Source organism: Protopterus annectens, chromosome 13.part0 (assembly GCF_019279795.1).
Source record: "Protopterus annectens isolate FY-2018-M chromosome 13.part0, PAN1.0, whole genome shotgun sequence".
Classification (NCBI taxonomy): domain Eukaryota; kingdom Metazoa; phylum Chordata; order Ceratodontiformes; family Protopteridae; genus Protopterus; species Protopterus annectens.
In genome coordinates this window covers 230,456,193-230,483,156 of record NC_056747.1, presented here as the reverse complement: position 1 = coordinate 230,483,156, position 26,964 = coordinate 230,456,193, and the positions used below count along the sequence as shown (strand labels likewise).

Here is a 26,964-nt window from a genome sequence, read left to right as displayed (position 1 = left end):
TGTAAATAAACTCATTTTCAACAAACTCATTTTCAACCACCCCACACTACATGTTATCATATATAGTGTCTTCTGGTTTGATTCCCCATCCCTGCTTCTATAATAACTCCTACAACAGGGCCTATTTTAACTTATCCACTAGTTTTGGTATCTGGGTGTTGGATTGATTAGAACATGTTCTGCTCCTGACAAATATCATACTTTCTTTTGCATAAGGGAAAGCAGTTCTGGGCAAGCTAATTATTTCACTCCAGCTGGAATACATCCTCCCTTTCATAGCTGCTACATCTGTGGAGCACAACTTTTTACTTCAAATAACCCCAAACCATATTTGTCTTTTCCTACAGAAACAGCACTATGCTTTAAGTTCCAGAAAGTGAAACGGCTTCCTATACAACAAAGATCTGATCTATTTTCTATGATGCCTAATCTTTAAGGTTCTTAAGCTAGAATAATTTCTATTCCTTGCCAGCAGACCTACAGTAAGTCCTATGATAACCTAAGTTTACTTTCCTCCAATGCACCCTTTTTTGATCCCACTCACACACAAACACATAGTAAAATAGCAGTGTCCTATATAGTTTAAGCTATTCACTTTTTTAGTGTTAACATTCATACTTGGTTATTGTAGAGGAGGAATTGTATATGTTGTGGTGATCTGAGAGGTAGGAGTTCATTTCTGCAGTAAATGATTATCTCATAGTCAGATGTCCATTTTTCAAAATAATGCTATTCATTCTTGGGCCTTTGAGATGGAGAAAAGTACACAAAGTAATCTGCATTTGAAAAGGAAACTAAGTTTTGGCTTTGAAAACTATAAACCCAAGTGCATTTTCCACCGTGAAATGAACTATGAAAGACTGCATAGTGCTATTTGAAGTTATAATAAGGAAATACAAATATCACCAGGCCAAGGGGGCTACTGGTTAGAGCACTGTTTTTCAGAAAATCAGTTCACAAAAATAATACATAACATCTGGGCACTCAAAGGGATGAATAACTGTACAGGGACAGTCTCATAAAAAATGGGACCACCTCCTTATGGCATGTTTTCCCAGATCCATGAAATAAAAGCTTTTTTACTGTTACTAAGAAAACCTACTCATGATCCTGCCATAATCATTTTTGATGCATGTAATCTTCAGTGTTTATCTGAAACATCCACCCGCAGATATTGTGAGAAGTCATTCAGATGCATTTAATTTCTTTGAACTTTCCATTGAAACTGTAACAACTTTCACTGCTTATCAAAAATTGTGATGTATTATATCAGGACACACACACACACACAAACATATGCGTATGTATATGTACTTGTACCATTTTTATATTTTTATGTATTTTTTTATATTTATCTAGTGTAATTCACAACAGCAGTTCATTACTTATTTAACAACACATTTCAGATACCTGGCAGAGTAACTATTATAAATCTAAAATGTACAAAATCACGGGCTCTGATTCATCCTTTATTTTTTTATATCCTCAGCCATCCTGGTTTGCCAGTTTCACTCCAGATTTGCTTATAACACCCAGCAGAATGAGAACAGATGGGTGCTACTATTTTGTCACTAGCAAGAGCTGAATTAGGAACATTTTGTTGATAAACTTAAATCCTATTAGGCCAAATCTTGGATAATACTATAACAATTAAGGTAGAAAAGGTTTGCCTTAAAGCTGCTCTGAAAACATGTACCAAAAAAAGGGGAACAAAAAGCTTTCTTAGAATCAGTGTTGGTGGTGCATGTTGCTAAAGTCTGCGACTGTTCCTCATCTATAAACCTACATAGTAAGGACATAGGAAGGCTAGAGGTGCGCATGGTGGATATGGAGGACAGAACCCAAAGAAACAACCTTCAGCTGCTAGGGCTGGCTGATGGGAAAGGAAAAGTCAGAGATGTGAGTGTTTTTAAAATGTGCTCTGATGGAAGGTCTTATTATGAACTCTGTACTCTGATGGAAGGTCTTATTATGAACTCTGTGCTCTGGTGGAAGGTCTTATTATGAACTCTGTGCTCTGGTGGAAGGTCTTATTATGAACTCTGTGCTCTGGTGGAAGGTCTTATTATGAACTTTGTGCTCTGGTGGAAGGTCTTATTATGAACTCTGTGCTCTGATGGAAGGACGTATTATGAACTCTGTGCGCTGATGGAAGGTCTTATTATGAACTCTGTGCTCTGATGGAAGGTCTTATTATGAACTCTGTGCACTGGTGGAAGGTCTTATTATGAACTCAGTGCTCTGGTGGAAGGTCTTATTATGAACTCTGTGCTCTGATGGAAGGACTTATTATGAACTCTGTGCTCTGATGGAAGGTCTTATTATGAACTCTGTGCTCTGATGGAAGGTCTTATTATGAACTCTGTGCACTGGTGGAAGGTCTTATTATGAACTCAGTGCTCTGGTGGAAGGTCTTATTATGAACTCTGTGCTCTGATGGAAGGACTTATTATGAACTCTGTGCTCTGGTGGAAGGTCTTATTATGAACTTAGCTTATCTAATCAAAATTGAACAAGGCCATCAAGCCTAATGACTGCACTGACCTGCAAATGAAAACGCTAAACAGATTATCTTCTTTTTGGCCTATGAGTCACTTAATTATCATCTCCAGAGACAAGCTAACTCATGGAGATCCTTCTTGCTAAGTGGCTGCAAAATTTCACCCTAGAGGCTTTAAAAGTGAGAAGGCTATTTAATGAAGTTAGATCTTTATGTTTTAGAAATGGGATCATCGCCTGATTGAGGTACCCAACAGGTTTTCAGGTGAATTGGAAGAATTTTAGTCCTGATGAAGCTCACCTTTTTTTTGTTATTAGTGATAAACTACTACCATGGGAGGTGTCAAATGAGAAAGTCACCATTACAAAGACAAAAGACAATGAAAAATTGTCAAGCAGAGGCAGGTGGTCAGGTCCTTTGGTTTAACACATGAAAAACTTCTGCCCCAAAGAAATGCCTGCCCCTGGCCTGATATGTATATAACCAAAGCTCAACAGGAGAAGTCATTGAGTGAAGTGAATAGTGAGGGCTTGCCTAGAGTGATGAAGTCCTCAACCAAAGAGGACCCTCCTTGAAAATGTAACTGGAAACAGGTTTGCCCCATTAGTTGATGGGTATATATCAGGAGAGAAAGTAGCACTGATGAAGTCAGAGGAGGAAAGTATGAAAGGCCCAGCTTTGAATAATGCTACAGTAATATAGACAAGGAAGGAAAAAATTGTTCAGAGGAAAATTACTGATCCAGCTGTAGGGAAGAATAAGGGATCAGCACAATGATGAGTGTACACTGGTGCTTGCTGGTTACTCACATCTGTAACAGCACAATGATGAGTGTACACTGGTGCTTGCTGGTTACTCACATCTGTAACAGCACAATGATGAGTTTACACTGGTGCTTGCTGATTACTCACATCTGTAGCAGCACAATGATGAGTGTACACTGGTGCTTGCTTGTTACTCACATCTGTAACAGCACAATGATGAGTGTACACTGGTGCTTGCTGGTTACTCACATCTGTAACAGCACAATGATGAGTGTACACTGGTGCTTGCCGGTTTCTTACATCTGTAACAGCACAATGATGAGTGTGTACTGGTGCTTGCTAGTTACTCACATCTGTAACAGCACAATGATGAGTGTACACTGGTGCTTGCTGGTTACTCACATCTGTAACAGCACAATGATGAGTGTACACTGGTGCTTGCTGGTTACTCACATCTGTAACAGCACAATGATGAGTGTACACTGGTGCTTGCTGGCTTACTCACATCTGTATATACTAATGATGCAGGCTTGACCTGCTAGGAAGCACTAAGTCATGTATGCAACTTCTGCATTACTGTGACTGTTGAACCTTTCTATTTTGGACACATATACCTCTGTGTATTGTTTTATAACATGGGTATGTTTGTTACTGGTCACAACTGTGTTTTAAGTAACTGTCATTCTGTGTGTCATTGCTGTATATATTCGTTGCTGATCTTTTTTTTTCTTTAGCATAACTAATAGGATCTATTATTTTCTCATCTTTTTTATTCTTTTGGTTATACTATTTAGAAAGTTTAGACCTTTTTGTATTTTTCATAAATTATCACTGTTTTTTATATTTAAGCTTTGCTATGCTAATGTCAAGGTTTATCAACCTCATTCAAGATGAGTTGCTAATGGGCTGCAAAAAAAGCCAGAAGGTCAACATTTTGTGTAATCAGGAAAGTATAATTAAGCAATAACCGATGACGTGGTGTGGTATATTGAAGATTTACCAACGGTTGGTGTGGTTTAATCATGAGGGCGACCGTGGGTAAATCTTCAGTATACCATAACCACAGAGTCAGTTATTGCTATTATACAATGCCATTATTTAAAAAAAAAAAATACTTACTTTTCTTAAATAATGTCAGCGGATGCTGTTCTTCCGCTGGTTGTGATATACTGTTTCTGCGTTTTGATGTACTGCGGATGCATATAGGACTTGCATTCCCATGCATACCCAGAACATCGATGCTTTGAAACGGAAGCAATGGAGAAAAGAAAGTCTCCATTGCTCCATTTTCTCTCTCTCTCTCTCTCTCTCTCTCTATTTTGTTTTTTTTTTATTGTAAAAAAAAAACAAAAAAAAGGTTTTGGGGCAGTTTATACCAACAGAAAAAAGTCCGGGCGACAGGACTTTTTTCCGTTGGTATATTGTGGGATTTACAATGGGCTGGCCAATCAGTGTGCACAATTTCCAATATTAATAGGGAGACATTGTATAATTAAGCAGTAACCCATGATTTGATGTGGATAGTGGTGCATTTTCCCATAGTTTGTGTGGTTTGATCACAAGTGATAAAACAAACACAAATGTGGTTAAATCCAGCATTACTCACATCACGGAGTGGGTTATTGCTATTATACACTGACATTATTGAGAATGGAATTGCTTCCGTTTCTTAAATAATGTCTTTGTATATTGGCACTGTAGGGTTCCTCCATGTTGATCCCCATTCCTCTACCTTTTCTGATGTACTGCACATGCATATAGGACTTATGCCCCCACACTAGCACAGTGTATCAGTGCTGTTCAAAAGAAGCAATGGAGAAAAAAGAATCCAGATAATTCAGAGGTATGATAGTCTGCCAAGAGTGTGCAGAAATACACGTAAAATTAGGTATGTTTCTGTTTCTTTCATTTTGCAGAATGTACCTGATTTTCCTTGTATTTAATTTGCACTCTGCAGCATGTGTCAATAGAAAGGTCTGGCTGCTGAATGGTACTTTAGCAGCCAGACATTTTAATATCGATATATGCTCGATTTGCTGTGGGCATGCTGGTTGAGCTGACCAATCAGCAAGCACATTTTTTTTTAATACTAGTGAGAGGTCATTGTATAATGAAACATCTGTGTGTCTCACAATAGAATTACCTATGACTAAAACATTGTATTTTGTGTTAAGCCTTAATGGGTTTATAAGTGAGACACTGGTTGGTGTACCTTTATGTGTACTGCAGTCATCTGCAAGTGTACTATGTGAAGTGTGCTTGTGTTTGGGAGGCCTCTGTGCTTTGGGTAGGTTTTTAGAGAGGACCTCTGCATTAGTATGGTTATGTGTTTGCGTGAATGGTGAAGGAGGTGAGTTGTGAGTGCTGAAAACCTGTTTAGTGTCAGATATAATGACTGGTGAGTGAGATAGCCTAGATTCTAAGTTTTTTATATAGATGCATGTCTCGCATGTTGAAGTTGAGTGTCTTAGAAGAAGTGGGTTGTCATTGTCCATGAGGCAGCTGCCACATTTCTTCAGGGTGCCTAAGTCAACCAGGTTGGCTGGAGAAATGGTGGGAAATTGTCCTTCCATAGTGCTAGGTAATGTGGTGTGGTCAGTAACAGGGATTTCCCAGAAATGAACAGTTGGGGATGCTGTAAGAGACTAGACTACTAAAGCTGGTGAGCAGGACAAGTGAGAGTACCTCAAAGGCTCGGCTGGTTGATTTACCAAGGAATGAAGCACAACCGCAAAAACCTCCATTTGCGCACAGACCCCAACTAAGGGAAAATTAAGTGAGTAGAAGCTTTGCGCCTATAACTACCAAGAGTAACCACAATTGTGTATTTGTACAGATTTTTGTCCTACCTTTATAAAATCTAAGTTGATTGTGTACATTTGTGCAGTGGAGTAGTACTCAAGAAAGAAAACAAAAACAAAAAATAAATAAGGAAGACATATATGGTGATACCCTGGTTTGGACTGGACTTCTTAGTCACTTTACGTATGAAAGCAGGATTAGTTTTGAGTGCAGTGCAGTAACTATGAAAGACATATACAGTGGGTTTCTTAAAACAACATGAAGCTCAGGTATTTCTTCTGTTGAATCTGACTGCCACTAGAAAGTATCTTCCGGGAAAGGTATTGTAAATCTGCCAAAGAGGCTGGCTCAGATGGAGGTATTTCTAGTAAAAAAATACAAATCAAAAATTGGTGTAGAATTCCATATGTGAGAAGAAAGGTACTTTTCATGAAGGTTTTGCACACTTGAAGTGATGGGAGAGAAGAAATGTCTACCTCTAAGTAGAAAGTTGAAATGGTTGTGGGATGGACATTAATGGAAGAGTAACTAAGCCCAGAAGCTTGCATTTCAGAAAGATAGTCTAAAACTAAAGATACTGGAGTGGAATAAGGATTTAGGACTCAACCTGCAGCACATACAGAGAAGCAAGTCCATTTATCTTTATATGGCATGTGAGTGGATGGCCTTTGCGAAGATGAGAAGATTTGTATGACTTGGGAGAACAAAGAAGGATTACTGACAATTAATGGCACTTGAGATGTCATGCCATGAGACTACAAGAGTATCTTCTGAATGAGGTATGCCAGAGAGATGGACCAACATGTTTTTATTCCTGTGGTACAGTCAGAAGGGCTTCCACATAAGGTATGGATAAAGCAGAGGAAACCACATCTGACAAGGCAGTCAGGGGTTATTAGGAGGACTTTGATTCCATACTTCCCCACCCAGATGAATGCCCTTCCCTGCATACCCTCCTACAGTGGTATAACCCTAGCAGACAAATCCACTCTAAAGATAAATTCCTGGCTCAACAAACTAAATCCCAGAACTCATCAAGGGGATGCTCTCTACTCCAGTTTTATCTCCAAGATATGGAATACCATACCCAACTGGCTTTAATAGAAACTCATGCTCATCTCATAAATGCTAGATTATATTGGGTCTATATTAGAACACCGAAGTTTCAAAACTTCAAGTGTTCTAATATTGACCCGTTTTCAGCGAACGTTGAAAATATCAAAGAAACAGAAAACCGAATTTTTTTCCTAGGGAAAGAATTCACTTGTCCATTTCTGTTGCTTCAGTATTTTCAACGCTGTGGTGGAAAGTTATGGGTTGGGTTCAGGTAATTGTGCGATTGTGTGGATGTGAGGGTTAGGGTGGGTTAGGTGAGTTATGGTTAAGGCACATGTCAGGTAAGTGTGCGATTGTGTGGACATGAGGGTTAGGGCAGGGTGGGTGAGATAGGATTAAGGCAAGGGTGAGTTGACTGTGCGATAGTGAAGAACCTTAGGGTTAGGGTTAAGGTAAGTGGATAGTTAGTGGTGTATGTATAGTTTAGTGTAGGGTTAGGTGTAAGAGTATAGGTGTATGCGTGTGGATTGCTGTTTGTTTGGTGTGCTTGTGTTGTGTGTATGTGCTTTGGAACAGCACATTTTTTCCTTAGGAAAAAAAATCGCTGTTCTGTATGTTCGATGTTTTAAATTTTATTTGACTAGGGTTCGATATTAGAACACTCGAAGTTTTGAAACTTCGGTGTTTTAATATAGACCCATTATATCAATGCTCTCTCTCGGCTGTCTGACTACTATCCTGCCTACACTTTCTATTTACTTAGTCCATTTTCTTCTTACCAACACTTGCGACCTCTCTACTCTAATTACAACTTCCCCTCTTTTTTAACGTTCAAGTTCTCTTCCTCCACACATGTCTCTAGCCCCCCTCATCTGCAGTACCTTCCAAATTATCCAGGAACTATTGCTTTGGACCCGTACCAAATTGCTCCTAATTTGGAACACTCGAATATTAAACTGCTTTTGGACATTTACAGTCAGATTTGTATTGCAATATTTTTAACTTATTGTAAGATGATTATTATGTAAGATGTATTTATGTGCATGTGTGTGTGTGTGTGTAAAACTATAAAATATTTTATCTGCCATGTATTTGCCTAATTATCATGCTAGTTCAGCTATGATGTACTTGTACATGTTTTTTGTTTATGGAGCTCTTTTCTCAAGACCTCAGCTGAAAAGTGGACTTGCATGGCCCAGTCAGACAATCCCAGTAAACAAATGTAATAAGTAAATAAACTTTTGCCTTGTAGAATTTGTCTTCCTGGATTGACTTCATCACTAGAAAAATAAAATGGGAAAACAACACAAAGGAGTCTGTGAAGGGTATTTGTAAATGACAGCATTCTTGAGATGACCTCCTTGAGGTGGAATTGGAGAGAAGAAATTGTACATTTCACATTGCCTGAAGAAGCAAACAAGTCAAAATGAGCCTCATATCATAAATGGAGTAGTAATCTGTGAGTCACCTTGTGGCTGAAAGATGATTTCTGAGGCATTAATAGACAGTGCCAGATTTATTAAATGTCAGCTTTCTCTAAATCAGGGTTATTATATCCTGCTGTTCTAACTCTAAGAGATTGTGACATACCTGCCTGGCAACTTGCAATGAGCCGCTGTCATTATCCAGTCAGGTGCTACCAGAAAGCCTCCACAGTGATAAGTAGAATTCCCAGATTTGATACTCAGAAATGCCATATAAGGCTTACTGTGTGGGATTGCTTTCTGTCCTCCAATAATATAACTCCTCTGAAAATCTGGAAAAAAAAAAACGTAAAACACACAGTCTGCCATTTAGCTGAGATTCCTCAGAAAATCTGCAAAAAAAAGTAAAACATACAGTCTATCATTTAGCTGAGATTCATTTAAGGAAGACGTTTGCAATGAATGGAGTTCAGTATGTCACAAGTGTGTGCTAATATAATTGTCCCGGTCCCCTACAATAATACACATCACACCAAATGACATTTGACGACATTTATTAAATTTCCATAACATAACTTTGATCACCAACTTTATTAATTACAACTATTCACAATATGATTCTAAATACAGCATAAGATCCTTGTAATGTTAATCAGGGCAGCATACCTACTCACCCTGGCCAACAAGCAGGGTCCATACCGCTGCTCACTTACTTTACTTATGAAGCAGCGTCCCATCTCACTTCATACACCATTCATTGTAATGTTAATCAGGGCAGCATACCTACTCACCCTGGCCAACAAGCAGGGTCCATACCTCTGCTCACTTACTTTACTTATGAAGCAGCGTCCCAACTCACTTCATACACCATCCATTGAATTTACCTTCCACCAAATAGGCACCATCCTTACCTCATCTTGCTTATCTATTCAGCAAGCTTCCTCCAACTACTCATTTCCTTTCCCTAGATCCTTGAAATGAACATCCAGACATCAGTCTTCTCTGCCACCCAGCCTGACTAAGCTGTTCCCCCTCCCTTCTACCCAAAATTGTTCAGTCCCCTTCCCATAAAGAGAAGAGTCAAGCCAAACATCATTTGGTGTACCCATCATCTGTAAAGCACCTTAGAATCCCATCATAAACCCCTTTACCATGCCATCACTGAAACACCCCCTAATGAAACTAAATAAAGTAGGATTACCGTAACCCTGTTGTAACACCGGAACATCCACACCAAAAGAACACATACCCTTTTATAAGTCCTGCAATCCTATGAATGTCGTGACTACTCATTCCGTGGGATCCCCCCACTCCCCCTAACTGTCCCCTCCCATTACCCCCTTGGCCACCCCCACCTACCTCTTCCTTACTTACCCCCTATACCAATGCAATAATCAGCTCCCACTAATTAACCCAAAGCTCTAATATGTCTTAATAAGGTGATTACTCTGACCCGCTTTGAGTCCCATTCAGGTGGCAAAACATCCAACCTATCAAAGCGTTACCTTTCAGATCTCCTTTTCAAGCCACCACATGCTTTTTGCCCTTCAGCAATTTCTGTCAATAGCTGATGCCACCTTGAGTTCCTCATCTGTAGCCTCTTCACTCGCTACTGCTTCCATCATCCATGAATTCACTGTGTATCACCACACCTGGTACTCGGCACACCACCATCTACAAAGAAAAGGAGAAGAGTAAACCCCTCTAATATGTAATGAAAAATACATAACCCCCATTCCAACACATCTTCAAGGACAACCTATCCCACCAACATGGGAAGGAATGTATCACCGCCACTCACATCTATCACAAAGCAGCCATCACTGTAGCTATGCTTCCAATGTCCCTAGCAAAAACCCAGATACATTTAAATACCAGTCGAATATGTTAAACTAACCCCCACTCATAAAGGGACCTAGCAATATCCACAACCTGGGTAACCTTCAAAACTCACGGACACCTTTAAATGTTAGTGCTGTCAACTTGGGACATTGACAAATCAGAGCATATGAATTAATATACACTTACCAAAGTAAATCAGCCTATAACTCTTATTTATTAAGTGTAATTCACCACCTTCCTCCAAAATTCACTAGCTTTAAAAGTGATTAAGAAATCAGGAACAGCGAGGGATATGCTTGAGAGACAGAAACAGAATAGTGAATGATATACCTGGGTATGCTTCTTTAAGATAGTTTTGCAACAAATGCACATGTAACAGCCATATTGAAAATTAAATTGATTTGTTAACTCTTCACTTATGAATTGACAGGCTTCTATAGTGCTTACATTGTAGATCAGTAAAATAAACACAGTTTTCGAAATCATGTTATTTTAACCCAAGCCCATGCAAATTTAACAACATGTTTACTGTAATAAAATAGAACTTTGTGTCTGATTTGGAAGATTATGAGATGTTTTTAGTTACTTTCCATAATATCTATTTCAAAATTGTAATGTAAGGTAAAATATGGCCTTCTGGCATCCTGGCTATTACATACTGGGATCTTGGGCTATTGTATATTAAGCTTTTAAGTAAAGATTGTGATTTTATGTATTAGTTTATCATCATCTTCTTTCAGCTGTTTCCGTTAGGGGTCACCACAGCAGATCATCTGTTTCCATTTCTCCCTGTCGTCTGCATCTTGCTCTGTCACACCAACCACCTGCATGTCCTCTCTCACCACATCCATAAACCTTATCTTAGGCCTTCGTCTTCTCCTGTTACCTGGTAGCTTCATCATTAGCATCTTTTTCCCAATATACTCAGCCTCCCTCCTCAGCACATGCCAAAAACAATGTAATCTTGCCTCTCTGGTTTTGTCTCCAAACCTTCCAACCTGAGCTGACCCTCTAATATACTTATTCCTGATCCTGTCCACCCTCATCACACCCAGTGCAAATCTTAACATCTTTAACTCTTGCCACATCCAGCTCTTACTCCTGCCTTTTGTCAATGCCACTGTCTCAAACCCATATAACATAGCTGGTCTCATTACCCTCTTGTAGACCTTCCCTTTCAGTCTTAGAGGTACTCATCTGTCACAAATCACTCCTGACACACTACTCCACCCACTCTATCCTGCCTGTACTCTCTTCGTCTCCTCTCTTCCACACTCACCATTACTCTGAACTATTGATCCCAAGTATTTAGACTCATCCACCTTTACCACCTCTACTCCTTGCATCCTCACCATTCCTCTATCCTCCCTCTCATTCACACATAATTTATACTAAATCTAAATAACATGATTATGGAATACTTAATTTGCCAGCGAACCACCTAGTTATGAAAGCAGAGCAAATTTTTGTAGCAAATGCACAGTGAATTTCCCATTACTACACCCTTGTCGATGAAGAAAGCACGCTAACCCCCCGGTGCCATAAGTGCCTGTGTGTACCGCATAACCAAAAACTGAGAAACATGACCCACTCCCAACAAAGAAACCTACTTGCCATATATTTCCTCATTTCCCCACCTCCTTTCTCCAAATGTATATTTGTCCTGCTCCCATCACTCCGTGCACATGCCACAGCATCCCACCCAACTTTGCTCAAGTTTTACCCCTGAAGTAGAGTAACTGCTGAAAGCCATAGCACCATTACTTAGGGACCTCATGGTCTGCAAGGCACATGAAAGAATCTTAACTTAAAGGTCTTACCACCTGAACAGGTTTCCATCAGCCTGAAACTCAATTAACAGTCTTTACTGCCAATGTTACCTTTAGTAGTCTGCCAATAATATGCCAGCCAACAACTGTATGAATACAAACCACCATACACAGTAAAATCTGGATATTCCGCAAGCATCTAGATAAGAGATATTGCCAGACCCCCCACCTCGCACAGAAATCACCACTCCTGCCACTTCGGCAGCTCCGGTACATGCCGCCATATTGATTACTATGCTGAACTTTAATTGCACTTTGACTCATGAATAGCGTGATTCCAGTTGTCCCACAGAGTATCAGTGTCAAATTATGCTAACCTGACATTAGCTTGCCCTGCCTCCCCAAATGTACTTAATCCATATAGATTCAAATATCCCGCCCTTAATCAGTTTGATCCAGGCTATCTACCAGTCAGCAACCCACATACCCCCAACCAGAGATGCAACAGATCTGATGCAAGTCACCCACGGACCTGTGGCTCATAGCAACATCAACCCAAATGTTGAGCACTGCCAGCCCTCCAGCAAAGGGTTTTTGTTTTGTTTTTTTTTATTATATATCTGATGTCCCTCTGACAATAAGGCATGTAATCCCTGGAACAAACAGAGTCAAACTTGACAACCCCACCATCCCTTCTTGTGCCTATATTCCACCATTGATACTGGCACTAAAATTTTTAATGCTAATGTATATATGATCCCTCCAACAAATATTAAACTCTCAACAAACCTGCAAAAATAAAGCACATCAATAAGTATGCACCATACCCATAATACTTGGCAAAGCAAACACTCAAGCAAACAACAGTGCAAATGGAACGCCTCTCTCAAGAGAAACATCCTCCCCAACAACCAGTGATGTAACAGCCCACGAAAGCCGTGAACCAGCAAGAAAAACCAAAGCATCCCCCAAACCTGCCAGCAATGAAAACACACCTGACCATGATCACCAACAATCTCCCAGACAATCCCTCCAGCAATGTTGATTCAAAGCAAGTACCCTCCAAATGACAAAAAGCATCATTGATTCAAAGCAAGTATCCACAAAACAAAAAAGAGGCAGGACCAACAGAAATAAACCATCCAAAATGTCACTTCATGTTGTTGCGACAGGCATGCACTCACACACACCCCTACTTATCTATTTCAGCAACAGAAACCACTGACTTAGCACTGCACACCTCCACTGTCAACCACAAGAAAGAAAAACAGAATGAGCTGCAACAGTCTCAACAGCAATCACTTTCCTGCCTCCGAAAGCAATCCCCATGCTCTTCACAGCGCACCCACAGCACAATCCACATGCCAAATCCTCCACCATGCACGCCTTTGCTGTCAGCCACAAGAAAGGAAAACAGAACAAAAAACAGAACGAGCGACAATATCCGCAGCAGCAACCACTTTCCTGCCTCCAAATTCAGTTCCCATGCTCTCCACAGTGCACATGCCAAATAGCACACACGCTGAATACACCATAATTCAATGGCATCTCCTGCCACCCAGCTCCTCCAACTCAATGGCTGGCACCACTCCAGTGACCTTCAACCCCCCCCCCCGCTGTCCTGGTGCCACCAACGAACCGCCAGACCATCCATCAATCAAACAGTGATGGTGAAAGGGCCAGCGCACCGCCACAAGCAAAGAGAATCAAGCCGCCCAAGCAACAAATCCCAATCGGCGACATGCAGCAGGAGAGACCCAACTGCCGAACAAATAGAAGGAAATCAGGAGATGAAAAGTACCAAAAGACACCATCTTCACTGTGAAATTTCTGCTTTTCCTTTCTTTTTTCCCCTCGATAACATACCCCCAACACGTAGCTCATGGCAACAGGCCATCTCGTCCTGCCCACTGAGAAAAAGGGGAAAACCGGCCAGAAACCCCCACGCTGCAGCACCCGAAACAAAAGAATCCAAATGACGTGCACACCCAAATGACCACAGCAGATCAACACCGCACCACCTAAAGAACAAAGCATGAGGTTCCTGACATGAGAAACCACTACAGAAAGCATCTGTTCCACCCCTCCTCACCAACGGCCATTGTTAATCCTTGGCTCTGCTCACTCCAACAAATGCCACAAACCCCCTATGTGCCTTCCTCCAACTGGTCCTCCTAGTACCAGGATTTTTTTTTTGACAAATTGAGACACTCTGGCAACTACACCTCCCCACCTTGCAAGTGACACAAAGACCACTGTCATCCAACTCACCATGCATTACCTATCAATCCCCAGCCAGCTTACTGTCATCCAACTCACCATACATTAACCACCAATCTACGGCCTACCTGTACCCCACAGGTCATCATGGAAATAGTACTTGCAGTAGCAAGTTCACACCAAAATGTGATTGCTTAACCCAACTACACTACACTAAACCTCTTAAGCCCCTCCCCATCATTATCTCATTTCCTCCCAACCATCCCTGCCTCCACTTAACCCTTTCACCTCCCCAACTCACTTAACTCCTCTTAATATTAACCTAACCCCCCCATGAAGATGACCCGGGACAACTTACTTTGTTGCCAAACTTCATTTATCAACACTTTACATATAAGATTAATTGAATTCAAAGCTTGTTTAAAGAAGGAACAAAAAGTACAAGGAAAGGGCTTCTTCTGAATAAATTCACACACACTAGGTGCAAGATAAACATAAAAAAACACAATCTGCTTAGGATGAAAACACATGCAATGAACACTAAGACTAGTTTAATGTCTACTACTCAAGCAACCAAAACTAAGCAGCACCAGTCATTTACTGAGGAGTCAAGAGCACAGTTAATAGTGCCTTTCCTCAAACACCACATTGGTCCAGTGGAGTTAGACCATTCTTAAACTGTTTATTTTAAATAAAAAAATACATTTTGCTGGCTTTGAACTCATGTCAGTAAACAACAGTCACAGCTGGCATTAACACCCAAGAAACCCACATATGTATTTGTTCCTGGGTAACTTATAACTGCGCCTGATCTCACAAAAGGCTGCAGAGCTTCAGTTGTTGAGGTATAAATCTTCATGTAGCTACAGATAACATAGAATGAATCTTAAATTATCAGATAAGCAGAAACAACACTTTAATCTAATATCTTCCTAATTACAATGCCAGCTCTTGCAACATTTCTCAAAAAGAAAAAAAAATAATTCTAACATTGTAAAGAGTCTAAATCTCTGCATGGGTACAATCTTTCAACCTAATAATAAAATTCAGTTGTTTGTTTCTCTGGTCACTTGTTTCCTGTATATAGCTCCACTTATTTTCTCTGGTTTATTGTTGTTTTTTTAATTTGGTGTAGCAGCTCTAACATTTGTTGTTTCTACTCAAGTCATTTTCTTTGTACAATAGACCTAACTAAATTGCCATAACAACTAGGCTTCCAAGAAACGTGCCTGCAACAAATAGGCTAGTTCCTTTTACAGTTCAAGACTGTTCAGAACACATCAGTAAAGAGTAATCTAGACTTATTACTTACCCAGCCTCCTTCATTTTCAGGGAAGATTTCTTTTTCTTTTCTGTCAAAAAACTAACCAGTTTTATCCTGCATTCTAACACGTCCTTTATATTAATTTTGTATTTTCTAAGTTGCCCATAGGTTTGCACACATTAGGTGGTCCTGTGTACATCTGATGCTGGTCTGGTGTCCCACCCAAGAGTAACTACTTTTCCGCAGTGCACCTATTAAGTGACAGAATACACTGCACATTCCCTGTAACTCTTAACCAGATAAAGTAGTTATTGGAAACTAATTCTTGAATGCAAAATTGTGTTGTGTAGTTATTAATAATGGAATAACAAGCAACTAAGCAGATGGAGGAATTGGAGATCTGTAGAAACTTTAAAAGGGTCACAGGGACACACGTATTGAGAGATACTGCTATAACATGAAAAGTAAGTTTTGAATGAAGTGCAAGAAAAAAATGGATGAAAATTAAGGAAGAGAATTCAATGTGGCACATCCAAATTTGGAAAAGGTATGTTCAGTAATACTGAGGGGGGGGGGGGGGCTGTTGAGATAGGAGCTCTTGGTAATGTGACGGAATACTGTAACCCCATGGACTGCAGTTTATAAACTAAAACAAGGAAGACACAGCCAAAAAACGTACCATAAAGAAAGATGCACAGTGAAAAAGAGGACTCTTCTGTGACTGTTAGTGTGTTTCTGTAGGATCATGGGGAGGCAGTGGTCTATGGCTGTCAGCCACTTTGAAAAATAAGCTCTGGGAAAATCCCCACACTCTTTTCAATAAATGCTGTATGATCATTTACATCCACTTGGGCTGTCACCAACTCTAACAAATGGGACTTTGATTTCATGTCTTATACAAAAGGATGATACACTCAGGAATGCTGCAACTTTTTATGTGTCAGTGAAATGTCAGTACTAGGAAATGAATCCAAGCAGCTTGTGTTGGAAGATAACACACAGACAGCTGATCTTTCAGCATCAAAAGTGAGAATGTTAACCTGTCAAACCACTGATACTGATGTACATTTGAATAGCATGCTTTATCTAGAAGTTTTATGAGTAATGTGTGGATCTCTCAGTTGCTTATGTGATGGAAGTAGAAGTTTGGTATGGAATTAGCAAGTGGATTTATCTAAGACTAGAAAACTGGACACATCAAATGAAATGGTGGACAGTTAGGAAACTTTGAGGCAAAGTAATATTTTTGGAGAGCTGGTACATTCAAAAAGAGTATTGTCATTATTTTAATGACTTTTGTAATGAGAGATTAATTATCCTAAGAGGGATTTTATTATTTTGTTCATACAGTTTTGAGAGAAGTAGTTTTAGCCTGCTGAAATTCAATTGTAGTACAAGCCAACATTGAGCGCTGACAAAACATTGTGTATTATAACACTTCAGATACAATTGAACAATAGCGGGTGTGTCCAAAATGTATTCTTTTCACTTCTATCGTGCACAGAACTCTCTCATTTTAGAGCCCCCCCCCCCCCATTCACAATGTTCTTATTTCCTTGTTCGAATATTGCCAATTTGCCTACTGATCCATAGGTTATTGGCTATAATGTGAACATAGGGATTCATATCCTCTAAACTGAGCGGCTATTTTTGAGATTCAAAGTAGACAGCATACTCTGTGATTCAATCCATAGTGTCTTAGCTGAGTTAGCTCAGTGCTCTACATGAGTTAAATGGCTCTCCCCAGAAAATTTCACTCCCCTATCCCTTCCAAACTTATCACAAACCTTGCCCCCACCCTACATATTTGAAAAGAATCATTACTGTGCACCAGTTCAGTTCTGGGATGAACAGTACAAACATATGGAGACAAGGTGACTTGGATTACATTGGGTATAGAAGGAAATCTAGCACTTACCCCATGAGTAATTCTTCTGCCTTTTAGTGTTTGTTAGGTACTCAGTTGGAAAAGGTTATGAAATAATACATCACTTTCCTTCTATTTCAGAAATCCTTGCTTTTTCAGCTAGCATGCGTTTCTTTGCACAAAACAATTGCCAGGTTGTTATTAGTTGAATTAAAGTCACCAATCATTTCATTGCTGTGCTATAAAAATACATCACCCTGTTATCCATGGACATTTTTCTACCTACACTGAATCATTCACAAATGAACCTATCATCCACTCAAGACTGTTGTAATGCAGGCAGCATCAAAATTTTAACTAACCTCCAGATTTCTATTTCTAGCTGAAATAACTGACATACTGTAAAGTATAGGATCATAAGAGTTTACTAGGCTATCTATCCAGAGGTCATTTCAAGCCTAGTTGATTCAACCCAAACTAATACCATAGATACACTAGTCAAAACACAGGACTGCATTTAGTAATGACTGCCCATGTCCAGGAGGGTTGTGGGTGCTATCCCTAGTAAGAATTTACAATACTCCATCCTCTCGTCCAAGTTCCTCTTGAACAATGTCATAGAGGTGCTCTGCTTCACATGAATTGGCAGTCTATTTCAAAGATGCAGCAGTTGCTGAAAGACAAATCTGTCTCTCCAGCATGTCCTATTTAAGTCGCAGGGCATATTTAGGTCCCTGGAATGTGTAGCTCTAGTGCCATTTGATTTATGGATATGCAGCAAGTTTATTAGGTTTGGGTGTGAGATTCCTCTATAAGCCAGGCATAAGTCTCACCTTAGAAGTCTATATACAGAGTATAGTAACAGGGACTTTAGTCAGTCTGTGTACGGCACATGATGGAGTCCCTTGATCTTCTTTATTAGAAATCTCTGAGGTCTCTCCAATTGCTGCAGGTGTTTTGTATGGTGCATGCCAAATGGGGCATTATACTCAATTATGGGCCAGATTAGTGCTGGGTATAGAGAGGACTATAACCTCCTTTATTCTCAAGACACTACCTTTACTAATCAAGTGTGCTATGTAGAAAGCCTTCCTTACTACAGTAGACACATGGTGGTCAAAGGTAAGGTTACAGTCTACTTGTGATCCCAGATCCCTTACCACTTCATGGGTATTTAGGGGTGTTGTTGTTGATTTGATAGTGTGAAGGGACATTGTTTTTGCTGCAGGGAATGATGATGCATTTATTTGCGTTCAGTTTGAGACCATGACTAATACACCAGTTGTTTGTCTGCGTGAGACCCTCCTAAAGTATAGACTTGGTCAGCCACAACCCCTTAGTTGTAGCCTGAACTTTTGACAAGTATATACCAAATAGTAGGGAGCTCAGCACTGACCCCAGTGGCACCCTGCTGGTTGATGTGGAGTCACCCACTTTGATAGTGTGTGTCCAGATTGTGAGCCAATTGGAAAAAAATAATAGTTTGGTCTTCTTTGGGTTGAGCATAAGTTGCGAGTTACGAAGCAATGTTTTAGTGGCTGTTAAAGCTTCCAGAGTAATTTTTGGGAGGTCTGTCATGTTGTCAGATGTGCAAATGAGAGGGTAATCATCTTTGTATTGTATTAGTCTGGCCTGTTGTGTGCATGTGTAGAGGGTGTTGCTTGAAATGTTAAAGAGGAGGGGACCAAGGATAGATCCTTGTGTTGCACCAGTTGTGACTGGGAGGTAAGGAGAGAGCATGGAGTGTCATTTTACTGACACCTATTGGACAGTTAACTTTTGAACCGCAGAAGCGTGGCCTGAGAGAGACCAAGTGAGGACATTTGAAGTAGAAGTTTGCTGTGACAAAGTGTTTTGAAGGTTTTAGACAAGTTTAGAAATAAAGAAGAGACTAGATTGATGCTATCTCTAGCTTTAAGGACAAACAGTTATATCAACTATTACACAAAGCATGTGTTATTGGGTTTGATCTTAATTTATGAGCAAGTGGATTATTGTCAGTACATGGACAGCTGAGGATGGAAAATGGTAAATTAAATACTTCATACAGGAAGTGTAAAAGATCTCTGAAAAGATTTAATTTTGTAGTCATATGTTATCCAAACTGAATCCAACAAACCAGGATTGTAGATTATGCCACTACAACATATATGGTCAACTTTTTAAATAATTTCCAGAAACATGTCAATGTTAAACAAAAAAAAAATCAAAAAACACTGATATGGAACAGAATACTGGATGATGTAATATCAAATTGATAAAGTGAGAACTATAATTATGCCATGGTAGAGCCTTACAAGTATATTTCAACAATCATAATGAGCATTAAAATGTCAGACTAGAAAAAAATATATAACACACAAAATGACAGCGATGGCCACAATGTGTACAATAACAATGATGACGATGAAGATGATGATGGTGATAACTAAAAATACTCAGGAAGGATAAAATAACTGTAATGAAAGACTTAACACGTTTGTTTCTCAGTGTTAAGAAACTTCATCAGAGTAATCAACAGTTAAAACTCCTCCCCATTCCCTTAAGTTTGTACAAATATGACATGACAAACTACCACCAGTGACTGAATTTTTGTAAATATTGTAAAAGCTGAGACACAGTAAAGCTTAACCATTTTCCACTAAAATCAGTATCAAACATGCATTTACCACAGTTCATAATACAAATATAAGAATCTCATAGATTGTTTGTCTTATAAACCCATCCTCTTCCGGGCACTTACTTGCTAGCCTCCCAGCTTGTACACTAAACTGTAGAAGACAACAAAGGAATGTCCAGTACAGATACTCCATTCTGCAAATGTGGTAAATGTGTCACCAAGCAGATGTCAGCTCAACAGCCAGATGTAATAATTACAGAAACTGAAATGCAGAATATATAAGCTGCACTTTGATAAAATCTTGTGGTTATTGTATAACCATCAGCCGCAAGCCTGTTATTTAAATAATATTTCTCAGATATTTCCTGCCATGCTACACAGACTGCATTACTTCACTGGCACAGAGAGATAGACTTAATTTCTAAAGCTTAACCACCAGTTTTGCTTTATAAAGTAGAATAAAAGTATGGCCGTAAAACATGTGGCAACATACAAGGTAAATGACTCCAGTAATTAACTAGTTTGGTGTACTGGAAATTTAGATGTTTTTGATTGACATTACATTGAAATCTAGCATGCAGTGATGAGTAAACTGGCAGGTTAGTATTTGATAGCATGCTGGCAGTTAAGAAGAATAAAACAGCAAATAAAATCCATTGAAACTGAGGGTGACCCATGGTGTTACTACTGCAGAACTTCTTCACCTGCTGTGTTCACATGTTAAATATTTAAACACATACCGCTTAAAAATAGGATGTTCAAGCAGAGAGTCACCATCCCATATGAAGGAGGCAATAGTGCAAGTTAGTATATTTCTGTATCAAACCCTGCTTTGTTAAGCATTAGATCAAACGTATACGTCATAAATTAAAGATGTTTTATCTATGAATCACCAACTTCCACAAAACCACTGATCCAAAATATCAAAAAAAAAGCCTGAAACACAGAAGGATGAAAACTTTAATTCTGAGCATTTTTTTTTTTGCAGGGGAGCAAGCCCCCTACACTCTTTACACCCCCTGAAATTGTATGCGTATATACCAATCCCATGGTTACACCAACTTGAATAAGAGAGGAATCTCCCAAAAGAAGTAAGCAATTGCAACTACTTCCTTAGTAGAATAGGGTTCAACAGTCTACTTTTCAATGTTTTTTTTTCTCTGAGCAAATGAAGCTCAAGGAATTTTAAGTGAACCAACGGAAGTAGAGAGACGTGACAAGATACCACCTTTTGGAATGCATAGTTAAGAAAAAATGTTTATTATATATTTTCTGTAGTCTCATGAATTTCTTGATAGGAGATTAGACAAAATTTTGGATTTCAACAAAACTAAAACTAGAGAGGGTCTTATGTAGAAGGGGGGCCCTGGGCTAGTAAGTCTTGAAAGCTTTTTACATTTGCAACAAACAATTCCTGCTTGCATGTCATTTCATCAGAAAACCGTTTTAACTAAATTGCATACAGATTACTGTTATTACATTTTTTGAAACTATGACAATCATGCTCAGTATTCATATTAACCATAAAAATGATATCCAAAATAAACATTTGAATTTTACAAGTGTGGTATAAGAGGTATAAATTGGATGGATACGTGTCATCATGGGATTTAATCCCCCCTGGCTTGATCATTTGATCACAAGGATAACATCTTCAGGATATAACCTGACCTGTTGAGAGTAAATCCCAGCATAATTCCAAATTGTAAAATGACAAAGGGTTGCTTAAATGGGAAATGGCAAGTCAGATAAATTAACTCTCATAAAATAAAACAAAAATGGCTCAAAACCTCCATGGAGTATTTATTTAAAAACACAAGCTTTTTGGTGACGTGTTTTTTTTTTTTTTGTTTTTTGTTTTTAAATAAAGACTCCCTGGTGGTTTTGAGCTGTGTTTGTTTTATGATTCTCAACTATCCCAGCTGTTAAAGCTATCTATTAGAAGGTATAGCAGTAATCAAAGCTCAGGTGACTAATGAGAAGACTCATTAATGAATGTGTGTGTGTGTGTGTGTGTGTGTGTGTGTGTGTGTGTGTGTGTGTGTGTGTGTGTGTGTGTGTGTGTGTACGTGCGTGCATGTGTGTGTGTGTGTGTGTGTGTGTGTGTGTGTGCGCGTGTCAGAGAGTGAGAGAGACAGTGAGACACAGAAAGAAAGAGAGAGTGCAGATAATAAAGAAAATTTAAAGGAAGGTGGTTCTCCTGTTCGATTCACGGCTGGAGCATCTTCTGTGTCGAGATACTTTTAAAAGACATGCAGATGTGTGTGTGTGTGTGTGTGTGTGTGTGTGTGTGTGTGTGTGTGTGTGTGTGTGTCTGTATTCTGTGAAGGTTGGGTGCCAGGCTGGCAACTTGACACCATAAAAACTCCACTGCCAATCATCTGTGGACCAGTGATCTGCTGTGGCAACCCCTAACTTGGAATAGCCGAAAGACATTGCTTTTTTAAATGAAGGTGGGCTGCAAGCATGATGGCTCTGTTCTTCTCAGCACCATTAAAGATCATGAAACAGATGTGAATTGTTGCAGGACCTCTGAAGGAAGGAAGGAAAAAAGGATGGAAGAAGGGTGAACACCATATGAGTTGCTCAGTTTCCATGTGAAGGGCTGGATGTGTGTTTACCTGAAACTAACCACAAGAAAAAGCTAAAGGTATGGGTGTGATAAAGGCTAGCTGCACATCTATGTGGCAAGTTTGATTATTTTACTACACTATAGATCCTAATCACATTGCAAATGGTAGGCCCTCTTCTTTCTCCATATTGCTGCAGTCTAAATCCTGATACATGTTTTAAATGCCATACTATTAATACCAACAGATGCCAACAGATTAATACCAACTGATTGCATTTTTGGTTCTCTGTCTGCGTTGTGGTGTAACACAAAATTAGGATATACTTTGTCTGTTCTACCTGAGCACAGTACACTGGTTATGTAAATAAACTGCAGCCATCCCACACCAACTGGCCTCCTAAGGTGATTTAAGTTGCCTGGTGGCTAGGGCACCATTTTTAAATTGATCATCTCAGGATCTGTACTAAGTCCAGCGCTCCTCATACAATGTGCTCGACACATAAGTTTTAGGTCTGTTTGTGCACTGAAATGATATGTTATAACCCAGTTAAGTGGGTGATCCTGTACTGTGTGTCATTGAATTTCGTTCTGTGCTCCCCTTTGTACTGGTAAACTCAAATGACTCCATCGTAAGTTACCTCAGGGTTGCGAGTTGAATATTACTGCCTTTCTTGTTAAATGATATCAGTGGCATTCTTTAATGTTTGTAATAACCAAGTGAAACAGCACTTATATAAGTAGAAATACACATAAAAATCTAAATTTAGGTTTATAAGTGTATTTTTACTTATATAAGTGCTTGTATCACAAGGGTTTAACAATTAATATTTGTGGTAATATGAGAAAGTGTGTTTTACTTTTAAATTGAAATTCAATTAACATTCTTCCCTCTCTGGTGTTGTTTTTTAATGATGGGTATATAAATGTAATGAGGTTTTGATTGATTTATTCTGCATTTGATGAAGTTGCTAGGATGAAAATGCAGTTATATGTTGGCATCTGTGTTTTATTGGTTTTGGTACTTTTTCATCACCTGCTAGGTTTGTTGAAGCTGCTTTCTTGTCTATTTTGTGCCATTTCACTTGGTTTTGACTTTGCTTTTCAGCACTTGCTTCCATTTTCCTTTTTGGTTGGTTGTGTTTTCATGTTTGCAATAAGTTCGTTCTGATGAATCTGTGCAAGCACTGAGAGTTTTGAATGTGTATGTCCTCCTCACAATTTATAGACAAACTGTGTAGGTTACATTATGTTAACTTCGTTAGCTATTTTTTTACGCTATTTTTTTATTCACTGGCAAGTTGTGCCCTGTATAAATGTACTCTGTGTTTCATGCTAGTATTGTGAAGATAATAACCCTTGTTAATACATACTTTTGTTCTGATTATCACTGTTGGCTGTTGAGTGTTTTTACCCTTGCTAGCATATGTAGTGTTGCCTTCCTCTCTCTGCTGTACGTTATGATTGTATTCACCCATTACACATGATATACTGCTAGAACTCTTTCATGTTTGTAACCCTTGATCACACTGTGCCATATACCATATCCCTGCTCAACTAACCACCTTTTTGCACCTCTGTCCCTAAGAAAGGTTCAAGGCCTCACCTTTATCTAGTACTTTCTGTCTATTGTATGTTTGTTTCTCTGCTATTCTAAATGATAAAACTGCCCTCTCTCTTCATACATCTTTCTTGCTTCCCCCTCCCATAATCCATCACTATAATTCTTTTATTTACTTTTTTTTTACAGTTTTACCACTCTCTTGTATGAAAACTGCCTTTCACTGTACCAGTGGCCCTCACTAATGCTCAGGAACGGGAACCAACAGTAACAGCCCGAACAAAGAAGAGTTTGTAGTGTATGTCCCATCTAAGCTCTCTATAATACCTTATTCCTATCTCTGTACTGTGTGTCTGATTTCAGTCTCTGTGGCATGCACACTTACAGGAGTATTCTAACCTGTCCCCACCCCATGTATTAGTATTCCATAATTTTTCAGATAAACTTCCAAATCTTTTAATAATGATAAACTGCAAAAAAATTGATAGCAATTTTTGTTACTTGATTACATGTGACATTAAAAATTTTTTTTCACTTATTCCCCATGAGCAGGGCCTTTTATGGTTTGATGACTTTATTAAAATATTTGAAAGTTCATCTGAAAATAATGGAATATTAATAGACAAATTTATGGATATCATTCTATCCAATACTTTTCTTGTGTTTTGTAATGCGTTTTATAAACAATGCTCAGGTGTTGCAATGGGAGCAATTTGTGCTATCATTTTTGCAAATGGGGTGTTACTGAAACGGGAATTAGACATCCTCTTCCAGCTATCATTATTCCAGCAATGTAAGACATATTATAGATACCTTGATGATGTGCTCATTTTATAGCATGGTAGTATTGATGAGTTTAAAGTATTTTTAGAACAAGTTGAATCAAGTACTGATTTTTTGGAGTTTACACACCACATTGAGACCTCCGCAATCAATTATTTGGACATTAAAATTTTGTGATGAAGTATTGGTGTCTTTGAAAAAGGGGTTAATAGAAAACTCACATATTGTAACTCTTTTTTGTATTATTCTAGCTGTCACCCACATTTTCAAAAAATGAGCATTATTAAAAGCCAGTTAATTAAAATATCAAGACTAACCTCCAATGATAGTGCATGCACAGAAGACTTTTCCTGTTTAAGAAGGATGTTTCAAGAATGGAATTACCCTAGCCATCTGAGTGATGAGATAGAAGGGCAGGTGTGGAGTGAATGGCAGGGTTTATATGACCCTAATATTAAATTTGATATTAGAAAAACACTAGCTAGTGCTCCTAATGCCTAGCAGGATCTTGATTTGAACGCATATATGGTGCTACACTATTCTTTGGATACAAAAAGTATTGAGAATGTAATATTTAAAAATTGGCACATATTTAATTAGGGTCTATATAAGAACATTGACTGGACTTTGACCAGGAGATGAAACCTCATTGCTTATACCACTATGTTTATTTTTAAGAAGAACAAGGAAAAAGGACCCAAATTTACACAATTAAAAAACAAAACTTGAGGGAGGGATAGATTCCTAATATAATGTATTCCCAACTTGTGGAATAAGTTACCACTACAGGCCAAGCAAAGCACTAGTTTTAAAACTTCGGATGCTCTAATATCGACTTGTTTTGAGCAAATGCTAAAAATAGCGAAGCTGCAGAACATCAAATTTTTCCTAAGGAAAGAATTCAGTTGGCCAGTTCTGTGGCTTCACTATTATTAGCGATGTGGTGGAAATTTACGGGTCGGGTTCAAGTAAGTGTGCGATTGTGTGGCTGATAGGATTAGGGCACGGGTTAGGTGAGTTAGGCTTAAGGCGCGGGTTAGGTGAATTAGGGTTAGGGGCAGGTTAAGTGAGTTAGGGTTAGGGCGCGGATTTGGTGAGTGTGCGATAGTGACGGACCTTAGGCTTAGGGTTTGGGTTAAGGTAAGTGGATAGATAGTAGTGTATGTACATTTTAGTGTGGGGTTAGTTGTAGGATTATAAGTGTATGTGTGTGGATTGATGTTTTCTAGGTGTGCTTGTGTTGTGTATATGTGTTTTGGAATAGTACATTTTTTCCAAAGGAAAAAATTTGCAGTTCTGAATGTTCGATATTATGTGGTTTAGATATCTGAGGTTCGATGAAATAGCGTTCGCTATTTTCATCTTTCGATAGCATGATATAAATGCTTTAATTGTGATGACAACACTAGAAAATTTAACAATATAAAACCCACTTTTACATATAAAAAGTGGCTTCCTATAACAAAAATGTGGGCGATGTAACCAATGCAGTTTTATTGAAACTCAGTACAACAGCTGGTTAAGTGAAAAAATTAGGAGCTATGCTAGAGGTGGTACATTCAACTGTATTTCTGAAAAAGTTATTTATTTTGCATTATTCTCCTCATGTCAGGCATTTTATATAGAAAAAAACAATAATGTTCTCAATAAGAGAATTTACCAGCACATTTACAGCTTACAAAGGGGTGACAATAAAAGTGCTCTAGCTAGACACTCATTGACATGTACCAACTTTGTTAAGTTTAAATTTTTGATTGTAAAACAAATATCTGCACAAGCCTAGTCAAGAGACTGGAAAAACAAACTTCTACACAAAGAAATGTTTTGGCAATTAAAGTTTGATGAGACTGCTCCTCCAGGGTTAAGTGAATGCATTTCTATTGTTAGTGAACTAAAGGAAAAATCGTACAAAATTTAACAGGT

At 38.8% G+C, this 26,964-nt stretch overlaps 2 protein-coding genes across 3 annotated transcripts in view; both read right to left on the bottom strand.

Moving 5' to 3' along the window:
• The window catches only part of LOC122787190 (mast cell protease 1A-like), a gene marked incomplete in the record, with an annotated part of 834,391 nt that overhangs the window by 537,542 nt on the left and 269,885 nt on the right, over window positions 1-26,964 (bottom strand).
• LOC122787188 (mast cell protease 1A-like) overlaps window positions 1-26,964 on the bottom strand; it is a 142,410-nt gene that overhangs the window by 91,118 nt on the left and 24,328 nt on the right. Inside the window, exons 1-2 of one of the 2 annotated variants that reach the window (XM_044053775.1) lie at window positions 20,252-20,372; window positions 8,713-8,878 (exon numbers count right to left, since the gene is read on the bottom strand). The exons of the other annotated variant lie outside the window; for it this stretch is intronic. Of the exons in view, the coding sequence (XP_043909710.1) occupies window positions 8,713-8,878; window positions 20,252-20,321 (236 nt within the window). The 5' untranslated portion in view covers window positions 20,322-20,372. Of the gene's footprint in view, window positions 1-8,712; window positions 8,879-20,251; window positions 20,373-26,964 lie in introns of those variants that run through there. 2 annotated transcript variants of the gene reach the window in all.